General features: G+C 42.3%; 1 protein-coding gene across 1 annotated transcript in view; it reads right to left on the minus strand.

Annotated features, from left to right (window-relative positions):
- Nucleotides 1-12,534: 12,534 nt before the first annotated feature.
- Nucleotides 12,535-16,260, minus strand: part of SNX18 (sorting nexin 18) — a 30,343-nt gene continuing 26,617 nt past the window's right edge. The window contains exon 2 of the mRNA XM_043598583.1: nucleotides 12,535-15,266. Coding sequence (XP_043454518.1) covers nucleotides 15,013-15,266 — 254 coding nt within the window. The 3' untranslated portion in view covers nucleotides 12,535-15,012. The remainder of the gene's footprint in view (nucleotides 15,267-16,260) is intronic.

The raw sequence follows: 16,260 nt of genomic DNA on the forward strand, positions 1-16,260 counted from the left end.
AGTTGGAAATACATTCAGCAGAACATAGACAGTAGGTAAACCATGACTCTCACTGAATTTCAGCATGGCATATTTTATGGCTTGTCCTTTTCCTACCTCAAACAACCTCATGGTCTCCAGAGACGAAGAAGCATCCAAGTACATGAACTTTAAAGGACTTAAGTATAAACCCCAATAGGAAGTGATTTTACTTTTATTTCCAAATTCCATTACACACAAGTAAAGGAAGTAAAGCTATTAATTTGGTCAGCATTACAGATAAGGACCAAGCAGGAAATGACTTCTCATATGACATCATCCAGGGCCCGTGTCAGAGCAGTGATAGGCGGGGCCTATCCTTTGGCCCTTACAGATCTTTCCCAGCCTTTTCTGAATGAAATGGTACAGACAGGGCCAAATTTAATTAAGTTACCTCAACATGGATTGTACTGCTCTGTGGGACTGTAATGTAGACATTGATAATGAAAGAAACCAAGAATGAGAAAAGAGGAAAGGTGGGGGGAAGAAGTTAAAGCCCTAATTGTTTAGTAAGATAAACCTTAGCTGGAGAAGCCAGTGAACGTTCCTAGGAATTTTATATTCTAGTTAAGTAACTGTGTCCTTGTGTCATTTTTAATAAGAGCATTTCAACCTTAGAGAATACTTGAGATGGTGCTCGATGGAAATCACATTCGTCTCACACCTGCACCATTAATTATCAGGCATGAGGACGCAGGAGAAAGACAAGCGGACTCAAATCCCGGTTTACATGACTCTGGGCAAGTTACTTAGTTTCTCCACCTGCAACATAGGTCAATTAACACCTACCCCCCCGCCTCCCCGGGGTTGTTGGGAAAATTAAATGAGACGATGCTGGGAAATGCCCAGCACAGCTGGACCTCTATAACGTTTGCAGTTTCTCCCATGACTGCTTAGTAGATAACCAATTGGTTTTTGTGAGGGTTTTTTAGATTTTTTTCTTTAAATTGTGGTAAAAAAATATACATGACATAAAATCTGCCATCTCGCTCCTTTCTAAGTGTGCAGTTTAGTAGTATTAAGTACGTTCCCACTGTTGCGCAACCGACCTCCAGAACTCTTCTCATCTTGCAAAACCCAAACGCTACACCCATTAAACATCTCCCATTTCCCCCTCTCCCCAGCCCCTGGCAACCGCCATTCTATTTCCTTTGTGAATTTGACTACTCTAGGTACCACATATGAGTGGAATTTGCCTTTTTGTGACCAGCTTATTTCAGATAATCAGTTTTTTGGATCACTTGTTTTGACCTGACAAATACTGATGCTCAGACAAAAGTTTTGGCAGCTGCATGTTATATTGCAATATTGCACGATTATCCAACTATTTAGGCAACACGTGACTTTTCAAAAATAAAGGTGATCCATTATGAGTTAGACCGTGTAAGTTGCATGGATGGATTTTACACTAGTATGGTCAATTCCCAAATCACCTGCCACCACTTGTGCCTTATCCCTTTAACTGCTTTGTAAATTTCTGGAGGTCATGTGGTGCCTGGCATGTATTAAGAGTATGGTAGGGGCTCCGGGGAGGCTCAGTTGGTTGAGCGACTGGCTCTTGATTTCAGCTCAGGTCATGAACTCACGGTTCGTGAGTTTGAGCCCTGCATTAGGACTCTTTGCTGACAGTGTGGAGCCTGAGATTCTCTCTCTCTCTCCCTCTCTCTGCCCCTCCCCCAAGTGCATGAGCATGTACTCTGTCTCTCAAAATAAATAAATATTTTAAAAAAGAGTAATAATGGACTAATAAATTAATAAATCAATGGATTCAGGTCCAGTTTTATGAACTGTTAGCAAGAAAATGTCCATCATAGGGTATTTCCTTTACTACTGATTCTGTGCCACATCTTTACTCAACAACTGATGTTACTTACAGAATCCAAAAGAGATCAACTTTTGGATCATGGGCACTTCTGTGTCCCATCAGCTTCTTAATGTCAACACATGTCAGATTTGTTTAGTTTTCAAATTCTGTAGTACTAATTGATTTTTAACAGCAGGACTCGCAAAGATTTAAAACATTATTCAGAACTGGCCAGGGTGAAAAGAAATAGGGGCTCAAATACAGTGCTAGTAGAAATGTAAGCCTTTAAGAGGGCAATTCAAAACTTTTTGTAACTCTCTCCCCTCCCCTTAACTCTGCAAATTAATTTCTAGTTAGTTTATTCCACAGAGATGGTCGTACAAATGTTCACAGATATATGACTGCGGTAAACTGAATAATGGTCCCCGAGAAATGGCTACATCCTAATCCCCAGAACCTGAGAAATTGTGAATATGTCATGTTCATGACAGGGGGTAATAAACACTGCAGATAGAATTAAGGTTGCTAATCAGCCGACCTTAATATAAGGCCCTGCTGGACTATACCAGGCAGTCTTAGTACTTAAATGTGTATTTAAATGTGGATGAAGAAGGCAGAAGAGTCCACGTAGGAGTGATTCAATGTTCGTGTGAAAAGACTCAGCCAACATTTGCTGGTCTTTAAGACGGAAGGGAGCCAGAGGCCAGAGGGGATGTAGCAGCTTTTAGAAGCTAAAAAAGGCAAGAGAAAGGATTATCCCCAAGAGCCTCCAAAGACAAAGGCAGCCCAGCTAACACCTTGATCTTAGCTCAGTGAGACCAGTTTTGGATTTCTGACCTCCAGAACTGGAAGGCTATAAATTTGTGTCGCTTTAAGTCACCAGGTTTGCGATAATTTGTTACAGCAACAATGACCAACACAATGACTATAGATCTTCCGAGTAACATCATTGTGACAAAATTTGTAAGCAACCCAAAGCCCATCAATAAAATCCAAATAAAATATTGTGTCATTACTGTGGATGCCTTTTAGCAAAGAGACAACTACTTGAGGTAACCTCTCTCCCTGGTTTTGGCAAGTGCTTGCTAATCAGTTTAAAATAAAAGAGAGGGGAAATAGAGCAAAGAATTCAGTTAATAAATGGCCCTGCTTGTAAATGCACAGCAAATATAACACAACACTGAGATGATAGTACCTTTGGGTCAGCCAGTCTTATCTCATCCTTACAATAAATCTATAAATATGCCAAGCACTGTGCTAACCATGGGAAAGTACGGAGAAAAGAAGCTGACTGAGTAGAGAAGGGGGAGAAGCAGGCAAGAGAATTCTATTAAATGCAAGAAATGCCAAGGCAGAGGAAAGTATGGTCACCTCGGCAGCACAGGGAGGCGTACCTAACTAAGTCAGGGTGGTAGGTGGGACAGGGAGAGCTGCCAGGAGGAGGAAATGCCTGAACCCAGTCCCATTGGGGGAGCAGGAGTCAGCCAGACAAAGAAGACTTGGAAGGCCTGGCTGGCAGAGGAAACAGCTTACAAAAGGCTAGCTGGCATGATGTCCCGTGTGGTGTGTGGGTGGGGTGGCACAAGAGAAAACCAGTAAACTCGAAAACGCTACACAAAGACGTTTACAGAATTAGCTGTTTTGCATTCTCTGAGCCTCAGTTTCCACGACTTCATAATGGAATCATAAAACCTTCCTTGCAGGAAAGGATTCAGGGATCTGCCCAGAGTCTCGGGGCCAGAATAGGAAGAGCTGGCTCGTGGGGGTCCCTGCCCCACACTCTTTCCTCCAGGCCATGGCTGCTCCCAGGACAAGTCCCTCTGCCCAGGTAGGCTGGAACCATTTCCGGTTCTCTAAAGCCTCAATGGATAAAAAAATGAAAGACATTTTGTGGTATATTTTAATCATTTATATTTAACAGATCACTGCTCTTAACACACACAAAATACAATGAAATAAAATTGTGTTATTCAAATGGATGACAGACTAAAATAATACTAATTCATAGTTCATTGCAGGCCATGTGTTCTGGTAATGGAACATTTAAATTTATATAATGAATGTTTTCTTCTTTCAATCCCTTCACTGATTGTCTCTGACTCTCCATAAAACCTCATTTAGAGAGAATCTTTGAGCGCCTTGGAGAATGAGAAGCCTAAGCAGCCTGCCAGTGCTAGGCCCTGTTTATACTGCCTTTAAGAAAGAAAGCAAAATTGTGCATCAGAATTAACGGGGGGGGGGGGAGGGGGGGCAGAGTGGAGGGCTTTTAAAATATACTAAAGCCTGTGCCCCACTCTCTAGATTCTGATTCTGTTGGTTTAGAGTGTGGCCCAGACACCTTTAATAGTTTTGGAAGTTCCCCAGGTGATGCTCATGTGAAGCCAGGGCAGAAAAATACCATAGCTGAATGTAGGCAAGACTAACAAAGGAATCCTTTAAAGTTTTATCAACTCATTTGCAGGTATTTGTTAAGAGATAAACAATGGGAAAAAAATAGATGAGCAAAAGGAAGTTTCAATAAAAAGTCTCATGGAGGACAGACAATGGTACAGGCAGAGGAACCCTGGCCAGCAGGCAGAACACAAGGCACAATGGAGGCCCAACCACAAAGAGCAACAGACCAGATGTTTGCACATTAAGAGAGTGAGAAGGAATCCAGAAGAGCTGGGAAGTCTGTTAAAGTTTGCCCATTCAGTCTGCAGATGTCATGTGGCAGCATCGTGACCAGGCTGTGATGAGGACCCCGGGTGGATAGAGAGGCAACCACTGGGCCCTCAACCCCTGTGTTGGAGGTACCAGCGCTGGGCAGAAGGAGCCACTATGGCAACCAGGCAGACATAACTGCACTGAGAGAAGAAAAGATCCTCAGACCCTGACCAGGATGGCCAATCTACAGCTGAAATATGGGTAATGTAGCCCTAGAACCGTAGAAGTCAATTTTCTGTGTCAGACTTCTCTAGTCAGGCTACCATACCTCGGAGGCAGTGATGAGGTGGCCCCTAAGAACTTAAGAGTATTCTTAGAGCCGAGTTATAAAATTAATATTTAATAATCAGAAGAATCACTCTAAGGAGAACAAATGGCTCTTCAATCAGAACAAGATAGATCATTAAACTATCAAGTAGGAAGTTTTCCACCAAAAGGGCAGTCATCAGCCATGGAGGCACAGAAAACAAAAGAAGACACTGTTGTTAGGCTTGCTAAGCTCTACACTGGGCACATGGTTCCCTGGTCAAGGCACTCAATTCGACTGTCCTCAGTCTCCACTGCTTCCACTTTAGTGTGGGCCCCCATCATGTCTGGATTATCATGAAGTCTCCTAACTGGTCTTCCTGTTTCTGCCTTAGCTGCCTCCATAGATCATCCAAAGTGACCCCGTCACACATGAGGTAAATCATGTTTTTTTTTCTGCTAAAACCCCCCAGGAGCTCCCCATCTCAGAAAAGAAGCCAAAGTCCTCACAACAGCCTCCATATATAACCTTCTATGACCTGGATCCTCCCCACCTCTGGGATTCATCTCTTCCTGCTCAGCCCTGTACCCACCACCTCCTCTCCCCTCTACCCCCATTCCACAGTACCTCCCTGATGGGCTTCTAACATGCCAGGTATGCTCTCCTGCCTCAGGTCCTTTGCACTTGCTGGTGGTGTTCCAGAATATTCTTCCTCTAGGTATCCACATGGCTCAACTCTTGAGTCCTTCTGGTCTTTACCTCAGGTTAGAAGCCTATCCTGGCCACTTAAAATAATAAATTCTCCCACTGCTCACTACCCATACCTCCCCTCCCCACTTTATTTTTTCCCATGTCACTTATCACCACCTATATATTACATATTTCATTACTTTGATTATTGGATCTCCTTTCCTGAAATGTAAATACATGAAGGCAGGGATCTGGGTTGGTTTTGTTCACTGCTGTATTCCTAGTGTCTAGACCAATGCCTGGAAATTAGGAATTCAATCGATATTTGTTGACAAATGAACAAGTTAATCGAGCCAAGTGTCTGGGGTATCTCTGCTGTGCCGGTGGCTTCATCAAGCTTTTGAAGCAAAATGACCCAAACGTGAGTTGATGTTGGGTAACTACCTTTTCCACAGCAACCTCTCGATGATGATACTTTCCCATGAGGTAAAGCAGGAGAAAATGTGCTGGTCAGAAGACATGGGGTCTGGTCCCACTCAAAGGTTCTGCACTGAAGGAGTAAGAGAACCAGCATGACAATTTATTAGTTTTTCGTCTCACTCAGGGCTTCAGGCTCCACAAACAGCTTTGATGGTGGTGAATCCCCCGTCTCGACCTGTGAGACGCCCCAGCCATCTGCTCAGAGGCCAGCCTTCCTCATGATTCGTGGCGCTCAGCTTGCGCTTTTCTTTCAACTCGCCCAGTTGTGTTGAGGGAGAGCAATCAGCAGTAACCCGGCATACAGGGATTTGACACTCAAAACGACAGTCCTTCACAACTGGCTGGGCAGGGCGTGATGTGCGGTCATGTGCCACGTCACTGAGGCGCAGATTTGAGTCCGGCAGGCTGGGGCACCGAAGCAGGCCCACAGCTGAACAAAGCCGGCACTGTGGCCCGGCTGTTCTCTCCTCCTGTGGCCGACTCCTCTGGCCACTGGAAGTGTAACAAAGGTCTGTCTGTGGAAAACTGCCCTCATGAGCAGCCCACCGCCGGTGCTGATGGTGCAAGCGCGGAGGGCTAGCATTTTGGCATTTCGTTTCCTTCTTAAGATGTGGTTGGTGTCGTTCAAAAACCTGGTGAGTCACGAAGATCGTCTGTTCTCCAGACCACAGTTTTTTGGTCTTCACGGCCTGTGTCTAGCCCCTCCCAGGAAGGAGGAAGTCAGGAACAGGGCTTGTCCTCAAGGGGACTACCACACCGCCTCCTTGGTGCTCCAGCAGGTCACCCTGTATTCTCAAGTAGGTTGTAGAGTGGTTAATAACACACGTCGCGGAGTCAGGTGCCCCTGGAGTCAGGAGGCCTGGGTCCAAATCCCAGCTGTGCCCCTCTCTGGCTCTGTGACCATTCTGTAATGTCTATAAGCCTGTCTCCTTGTGGGTAAAGTGGTTTTGCAAGAGAGTTCCCTAGATCAAATAATGCAGGTAATGGCAGGTAACAGAACCAAACCTGGCACATGATGAACACTTAATGTCTAAGCGGTAGGAGGAAGAAGTAGATCTCAGCCCAGGACCTGTGGGTACTTAGCTGCTACGTGCCAGCACCAAAGTGACAGGGGTGTAGACAGGGGATCAGACACTGGGGTTGGAGCACGGTGGAAGGCTTCGCAGGACAGGGGGTGAGATGAGGGGCTCTGATCTAGAAAAGAACAGCCCGCACCACAGACAACAACAGACTATGGTTTCCCAGACTATCTCTCCCTGTACAGTCTACACGTTCTCCTGAACAGCACACATCCTAACACTGCGGCATTTCAACAGGGAATAACACAATGAAGACTGACTTGGCTGTAACTGTGGGTCCACTGCCCGTACAAGACTGATCCTTCTATGCTTGTACAATTTGCTTCCAGGTCTGGAGGCATTTACAACTTTTTTTTTTTTTTTTTTTTTTTTTTGCTAATGCCTCTGTCAATTTTAAAATTTATATTTAGTTATTTTTAATCCAATTTTTATTTTTTAAATGGAAAATACACTCATTCAAATTCAAAAGATACGAAGGTATACAAGAAAAATCTTCTGCCTACCCGTGTCCCCCAAGCCATGTAGTTCCCAGATCCCAAAGCAAACAACATTACCTTGTTACCAACTGTTTCCATCTACTGACAGAAACAATCTATGAGTACATAAACAAATATATTTATTTTCTCTTTAAGTTTATTTATTTGAGAGAGAAAGAGTGCATGCAGGGGAGGGGCAGGGAGAGAGGGAACGAGGGAATCCCAAGCAGGCTCCATACCATCAGCACAGAGCCGGGCTCAAACTCACAAACTGTGAGATCATGACCTGAGCCCAAATCAAGAGTCGGACACAACCAACTGAGCCATCCAGGAGCTCCTATTTTCTCTTTTACTTAAGGTATAGCCTATAAAATATTGTTCTGCTCTTTTTTTCTTGAAAAAATTCCATATTGGTATATAAAGAGCCTTCTTGTCTTTTTTTTTAAACAACTGACACCTACAGCTTTTAATCCTTCAGATAACTATGCAATTTATCATGAAATCACCTGTCAGCATGAGTACCTAAAAGGCCAAATTTTCTTTTTCGTGGATCTCAGAATAGGAGCCACTAAAAAGCAACATTTTTCAAGAAAGCCCTGTTTCTGGGATTACAGATTTCACTCTCCCTGTAAATACTTTGGTTCAGATGAAGAACATAAGCCCGTGGACTTGACAGCGTCCCCCGGGTGCAGCTGGGGGAAGATGTGGCTGGCCCCTGCTAACTCCAGTTGGCTCACAAAGCAGTTCACAAAGGGACCAGGTGGTAAAGAATGATCAAAACTAGACTCGGGATGCCAACACATTACACTGAAACACCATCGGTTTTAGGCTGAATCTAATTTGCTACATCCTAACCTGTTCTTTTTTTTTCAAGATTTTTCTCCCCAAGGGAATCATTCTGAATCAAAAACAAAAATTGTATTTTCTAAAACTGCTAGGTTGAACAAAAGCAGAACCAAGTGGCCTGATCAAACTTGGTCTAGGCCAGTATTTTATTTGATTCAGGGCATGGTTACTTCAACAGCCACCCAGAGGCATTAAATTCAACTTCCCAGACTGAATGCATTGACCATCAGTTAGAAATGTCTGTCAGGGGCACGAGGTCAGGGCTGAGATACTAAACACTGAGCATGCTGCCCTCAGAGTCCTAGGCGTATTTTTAAGGTGTGAAAGCAGCAGGCGTCAGTATAATCGCGATTCATCTGGTGAACAAAAACAGAATTCTGAGCTGTCCCCAGCAGATATTTCTGGTAAGAGCTCCAGGACAACTTTCTAAACCTACTGGTAGTTAGCTCTTTGGGACCAAGTGGAGAGCGGTATTGAAAAGAGGTTCCCTCTGGAGAGCTGAGCTCCTCACCACCCTAACAGGAGGAATTTGAGGAGTCTGGAAAGTGGTGAAGTAGGCTTCCAGGCGGAATATGCCAGGACGCTGTACGAGGGTTCTGGGAGCAGGAACCCGGAGAGGGGTCTGGACCTGGGGCCGGGCTGCATGGGGGCAGAGCGAGCCAAAGCAGGTAGAAAGTGGACGAGCTGTGCTGAAGGCAGGATCTCCTACCTGAGAGCCATGTGTGGATTCCTCAGTTCTCCACAGCAGAGCTGATATGGCTAATGGCTAAAATTCTAACGGCTAAAATCCATCTTACCCCTTCTCACATCCTCACGGAGGATCTTTATTGTTCTTACACTTGGCATGCCTTGGGCTCAGGGATTTTTGTCACTCAATTCTCACAAGATTTCTGTGAAGGGGATACTATATCCCACTGCAGATAGAAAATGGTCACAGAGAGATTGACTAGCTCAAGGTCACACAGTGTCTGGGAACGTGGCTATCATCATTAAGTACCTACTTGTAGAATTTTTGTCACTTCCCATGTTTGTTATTTAAAAAGGGAGTACTGAGAAGTGGTTGAGGACTTTACATACTTGTTAATCTAATACTCTCAATAATTTGATAAAGTCTAAGTAGGCCTATCCTACCCTTGAGGAAACTGAGGCTCAGAGGCGAGTTGGGTAAGCTGAGGTCTTTCGGAGTGGAGAAGCTAGGCTGTGACCCCTGGCATCGCCTCTCTTACTGTAATGCTGGGCCAACTTCCCCACTGTGCTTGCAGATAAGTCCACTGACTCAGCAGTTATGAAGCCCTAAGAGACATTTCCTGGAGCAACTGAAAAGTTAAACCTCTATTCAAATAAGGTCTGATGCATCTGGGCCCTCAAAGTTAGAGAGCATTTCCAGATAGGCTTATGGGGCTCACAGAAACAGAACACCATGTTTTCTAAGTCCTTTGGAAGGTAGCTTCACAATTGGAGCTCGGGACAATTGGCCGTGTCCTAGGCAGACTTCTGGTACAAATTCAACCGAGGAAGTTAAACTGTTCTTAACCCACGTAGGCCCCTATAGCAGTTTTGGAAGCTCTATCTCTGCCACAGGCATGATGGGATTGAGACATTCTGGGAATAGAGCCAAGCGGGGAACTTGTGATCCCTAGAAAGGCTGTAGACATGACCCAATCCCAGATTCACTGCCCCCCCCAAGCTCAGATGCCTGGGACAGAGGTAGACATTTGGCTGGTTTCTCCAGGTTTCCTGCTTCTAGGTCCCTAGCATAGCATCCTTCTGTACTCTGCCCAGAAGTCTATTCCATCACTTCCCAGGCCTTCCTGCATGCAGCATTCTGTTGCTGCTACTTGTGACCAAGCGGAACTTGCCACAGCTAACTGTGACCCTGGCCAACTGGAATTAAACATTTGACATTAGTTCCTATGGTTCTGCCAAGGCCATTTTTATGGCAACTGAAACCTGTTTATGTTTGCACAGAGGTGCAGTTAGAGAGAGGGGAAACCATTGGGTTTTGGTTCCTTTTCTTCTCTCCCTTAATATCACTAGGGAAACATTAATACCTTGCCTGCTTCCCCCATTGAGACAGAGCAGAGCGGCGCATCGACAGCCAGGGACGTGGTGACAGGACCACAGACTCTCATCTTTCCCAACAGAAATGACTCCAAAAAGGAGACTTTTTAAGCCTCCCTTTGCGCCTTCAAGCCCAGGGCACTAAGAGCAGAATCCCTGTCAGTCCAGCAGTGGGCGGGGACCTGGGAAAGTGTTGAGGTTCCTGAAAAGCAGGGAAATGGCATCCAATGTAATCCAGTTTAAATTAGCATTGGCTTAAGCCAGATCCCCATCTGACTCTCGACTCCATCACTCAGTTGATGTAATCTTGGGCAAAAGATACGAGGTATCTCTGATCCTTTTCATTAATCTATGAACAGGAGATGGAATCTCCAGGTTTATTGTGAGGACTACCAGATGAAGTCCATATTGAGAGGTCCCAACCATTTCCTTTCTTCCCTTACACACACTTGCAGAGAACCCATCCCACCACCAATCCCACAGGTGATTTGTCCAGCTTGGGTCAGGTGTCCCCCACTGGCCTAAGGAACCCAAATAGATGTCTGGGCCATTTTAGACATACTGGAAGATACTGAGAAAGCCAAGCCACGGGAAGGGAAAAAAAGAATAAAACAGACTCATAAAGAAAAGAAGTTGACAGATTACAAACCCCACATAGAATGCAAGCTTAGTTCCGGAGGGGACTTTGGCCTCGTGTGGGATTCACCAGGTCCCTGTACTCATCCATGATCCTTTATATCTTGAATTAGGATGGTTTGAGCTGGCCTCTTTCTGGAAACCAACACAACAGACTCCAAGAGAGACCGTGTGAATTACTTTACTCACGCACTTATTAGGTATGTGTCAGACTCATAGTTGCTATTATTTCAAAATGATTCACTCACCGTTTACTGCTATGTGCTTAATAGTTACATAAGATACTAACAGAAGCAGACCCAGTGAGACGACAGGGATGGCTTATGGTTTTAAACTAGTCAAACTAGCTAGTTTCACAAACATTTTCTATGACGGGCACAGATGGAAGCTTAAGACCATGAACACACTCTTCTATTTTTCTGTATAAGTCTTTCACATTAAGTAAATGCCTCCTTAACTACTGGAGAAAAGATAATTATAATATTCCACTGAAGCTGAGAAATAAAGCAAACTTTGTTTATTTCTTTAAAAGATAAGGACTGATCTGTACTAATCATAACATTTTGAAGGAAAAAAAATGTTCAACACTTTTAGTCTATAAATAACTAATACCCTAATTTTTACTTCTTCTGTTAGCCAAAGAGAAGGCTGCAAACGAGAAAACTGGATAACGCTTATTGATTTAAAAGTACCAGACATGGTTATTTGTTTCTGAGGAACTGAAAACCTAAGTGGAAAAAAAAATGCGTATAGCAACGAGCTTGGTAAAGAATGACATTTAAAGGTTGACACATAAATTTTACATGCTTGACCTGACAGACTACATTTTTCAAGTCCTTAATTATGAGAACAGCAGCAAAACTTAAGACAATTAAAAACCAGCACTGAAGAATCTGCTGTGTTGTTACAAATACACGTAGGACATCTGTGTCAGTGAAGCCCAAAAAACGAATCTATTCTCAATGACAGGAAAACCTCAGATTGCGAGTAACTCATTCTGCGAGTGCTTCACAAGACAAGCAAACATTCCTAATAAACTTTAACTTGATAAACGAGTGATGTCTTGCAATATGAGTAGTCCGTGATGCTGAACGACACATGCTCACCACTGAGTCAATGGTTCTTGAAATTTGCTTTGATATACAAGTGCTCTGGATTACAAGCATATTTCTGGAATGAATCCTGCTCGTAAACCAAGGTTTAACTGTACTGCTCTATTTAAGCCAAAGTGCACGGACTCTTGTTTCACTTTCAAATGTGTTCCCTCGTTCTGGGTTTACACTGTGCCTTTAGGTACAACAGACTGGGCGAATAATGGGGGCTGTATATAATGCACGGCTGCAAAACCAGTCTCACTGCATGACAATTACAGCACATCAACAAGTCCGTCTGTAATTAGAATAGCAAAACCAGCTCAGGCGGACACCCTCATGTCATAAATACATCACGTATCGAAATTATAAATTATAGAAATAAAGACAAATAATGGCATGAAGGGCATGATAGTTTATTTTTTAAAAAATTGTACCACACTGATCATAACGACCAGCATACACATTATGATGGCTTTTCTCTTGGGTATTAACATTGCAGTATTTTTGTATACTGAAATGTTTCAATAGGACCAAGAACGTTAGAGAAATAAAGATCTTAGATGAAAATGAACACTAATAATTCTGGTGTCCTACCCCACAGAATTCATTTAAACCCCTTATGAATCAGTGGCATTATAATGTTATGTAGTTATGAAGAACAAAAGTTCTCTTCTAAGTAGGCAGCATGAACTTATACCTCCTTGTACTTTAATTTTTAGTTTTTATAATTTAAGCTATGTCCACCCTGGCTAAAGCACAATCATAACAAGACACCTCAGATAATTTCCATGCTACCACTGCACATCTTTAGTGATTTTACTTAAAAAAAAAAAAAAAAAAAAAAAAAAAGATCAAACCACCATCAAAATAAAGAGGCAAATAAAACTGATTTTCAAATCATTTGAAAAGCATAGTGCTTATCTGTCCAATACAGACTCAGATTTAAATTAAATGCTATAATTATAATCTCCAAACTTCTGCAATAAAATTAACATAGATATATGGGTTTTTTTTTTATAGAACTATATTTTGCAATCAACAAGATAAAGTTACTTTTTAGAGAACAATATATTTGGTTACAATTCCACAATTCCACATATCTGTAATAGAAACAAAGCCACATGATGTTAAATCTGGCTCTAAGTTACCTAAGGTATAAAATTTTCATCAAAATTACAACACTCTGATCTTAAAAATTCAACCCATATGAGATTATTTTTTTAGAATAAATGTGCTGTTGAGTAATTATTTCAATAACCGTTTCTTTTTTGAGTGTCTGAAAACTGACCCTGTCTTTTTTAATCAGTGTGACTCACCAATATTTCAAATTGACCTCTTTACTTCTGTGTTACCATTTCAATATCCAGGGATTTGTGAGGCAGCATAAGTTTGACTTCATAAAAACAGTAGATACTTTGACCTTTCAGTGACACTTTTTCAATCTGTAAACTCAAGAATCACATTATTTATAGCTCAGCAACTATAAAAACATGGAGATTTTGGCATTTGAAGCCAGAATCTCTTTGTGCTTTTTAAATTAAGCTGCTTTTGAATCTTTTTGGTATTTATCAGCCATTCATATTTCCCTTATAATAATAGAAGAATATATTTAAAATAATTTTTAAGGTTAAATGTCCTGGGGGCTTACAATATGAAAAAAAAAAAACAATTTTTTTTTTCCTTCAGCATTTGGAATAGTAATTATTTCTGGTCCCTCCTTAGATCAACCAACGCTACTTTCAATCACGTATAACACTGAATTTTACAGACATCCCTGAAAAGTTTTTGATTAAGTAAACGAGTGAATCACAGTGGAGTCTCAATCAGTTAACAGTGTAGATCATTAAAAAAAAAATAATAACACACACACACACACACACACACACACACACACACACACACTGAATATTAAAATCTTCAAGATAAAAAAAAAAGAAAGAAAAAGAAAAGAAAACCCTCTTAAGAATTAAACCAGGTATGTGTCATCACTGATTCTGTGCTTGTGTCCCCAACTGATTAGACTCCTCCTTCTCTGTGTTATAAGACATGTTGGTTTCGATCTCCACGCCAAGTTTCTAGGACACTTGCGTGAAGAGGCTATGCTACTACAGCATCTAAGGAACAGAGTGGCACCATTTTATTCCCTAATAGACTTCATATTCCAAGATGAGCATCAGGTCTCCCTCGGTTGCCCTCACCAGCGTGTGTCGGGAGACAAAACTTGCCAGGCAAACTGATGACAGCTGACCGCCCACCCCGCCCCCAGCGCCAATATGAGGTTACCAACAGGTTTGTCATTGTATGCACTGGCCTTTCACTCTTTCAATCAAGAAAAGTTGTGGTTACTTACAAAAAAAAAAAAAAAAAAAAAAAAAGGGAGGGGGTGGAGAAATGAAAAACCAAGAGTTTAAAGGCACAAAGTCGCATAGCTGCTCTAGTTGGAGTTTGTAAACAGAGAATAGGTTGAATTTAGGTAATCCCAATCTATGAGAGTAAAAAGGCATCCGCAGCAGGCTTTTATCCAGCCAGCTTCTTTGAGACCCTTCATGGGTTTTGAGGTCTACAAAGTATGCACTAAAATACCCATACTTCAAAAAGCAATAAGGCAAATAGTATAATCATTATTCCAAAAGTTACAATGGTAGTGTAGGCATACATAGTATAATTTAGTTACAATGTGTGGTACTGTTTCTATTATATAACCATATTAACTGTTTCTTTCCTACGTAATTATATATTCAGCAGAGCTTCAGTTGAACACAAAACCATCCTTGTACCACCACTGATAGTTGGCAATAGCTCTTTGATAGCAGTTTTTATTCTGCTGTAGAAATATCCTTGAACTGAAAAAAGTCCACAACCCAATGTCCAGTCATTAAACACTATCATATTTGTGAAGAGCTTCTTCCAACTTCTGTGTCACTTTTTGGAAAAATATTATTTGCTGTTGTAAGAAATGCTGCATCTGTGATTTAAAGTCTCTTACTCGAATTTGATGGAAGTGGTGAATTTCAGCCAAAGTGGCAAAAGAAATAGTGTTACAGCGATCTTGAATGCCATCAGCCTTTTGGACCTCCATCTTCCCTTCTTCCACGTGTCGCCTACTCTCCTTTACTTTGGTAAGAGCTCCTGTAGTTAAAAAAAAAAAAAAAAAAAAAAAAAAAAATTAAATACACACACACACACATCCTAACAACATAGCTACATAGCAAACAGACTCCTGCATTATAAATACTTGCGTACACTATTTCAAGCCTTTTGGAACTTAAAGGGATGAGTGTTATTACTTATTAAAAACAAAGGAACCTGATAGGGTTACTGAAAACACCACCGCTGCTGCAATTTCACTTCTCAAAACTAGCACCTGCCATTGACCAAGTACCTATAACAGGTTTCATCTCTTCCAGGGAGAGATACTATACGGAACAGATAATAAACTGCAAGTAATGGTCTCTAAAAATACAAACCAAGAAACTGCGATTTTCATTTAAGAGAAAGGGTGTGACACCATTGCACACAAATATATTAAGAAAGCTATCTATAAACACAATGCCCCACAGAAGATGCAAATCTACTTCCTCAGAAAGTCTCACTGAAGAGATACCGTATAAGACCCTAGAACCACACTCTGAAACTTGTTAGTGCCAACTTGGGCTGTATTTTAGAAATTATTCATGTCATGAAGGGGACTTGGAAATGCGGACAGTGTACAACTGGAGGCCACCCTCACTGGGGCTGGCCAAACCTGTGTCTTATTGGCAATGAGGGGGCCATTCCGTGTTCTATCAGGAGACCCACACCTGGAGCATGAGGCCTGTGAAGTAAGAATTTGCCACCTTTTCTTCAGGGCTGTAAGGACCAATGAGTTTTGAGTCTGCCCTAATGATAATCTGGGAATGAAGCCAGAGGTGTCATAGCCTCTTGTCAAGAAATGTCACCAGAGGAGCACCTGGGTGGCTCAGTAAGTTGAGCATCCGACTTTGGCTCAGGTCATGATCTTACCGTTAGTGAGTTCAAGCCCCGTACTGGGCTCTGTGCTGACAGCTCAGAGCCTGGAGCCTGCTTCGGATTCTGTGTCTCCCTCTCTCTCTGTCCCTCTGCCACTTGTGCTCTCTCTCTCAAA

Source organism: Prionailurus bengalensis, chromosome A1 (assembly GCF_016509475.1).
Source record: "Prionailurus bengalensis isolate Pbe53 chromosome A1, Fcat_Pben_1.1_paternal_pri, whole genome shotgun sequence".
NCBI lineage: Eukaryota > Metazoa > Chordata > Mammalia > Carnivora > Felidae > Prionailurus > Prionailurus bengalensis.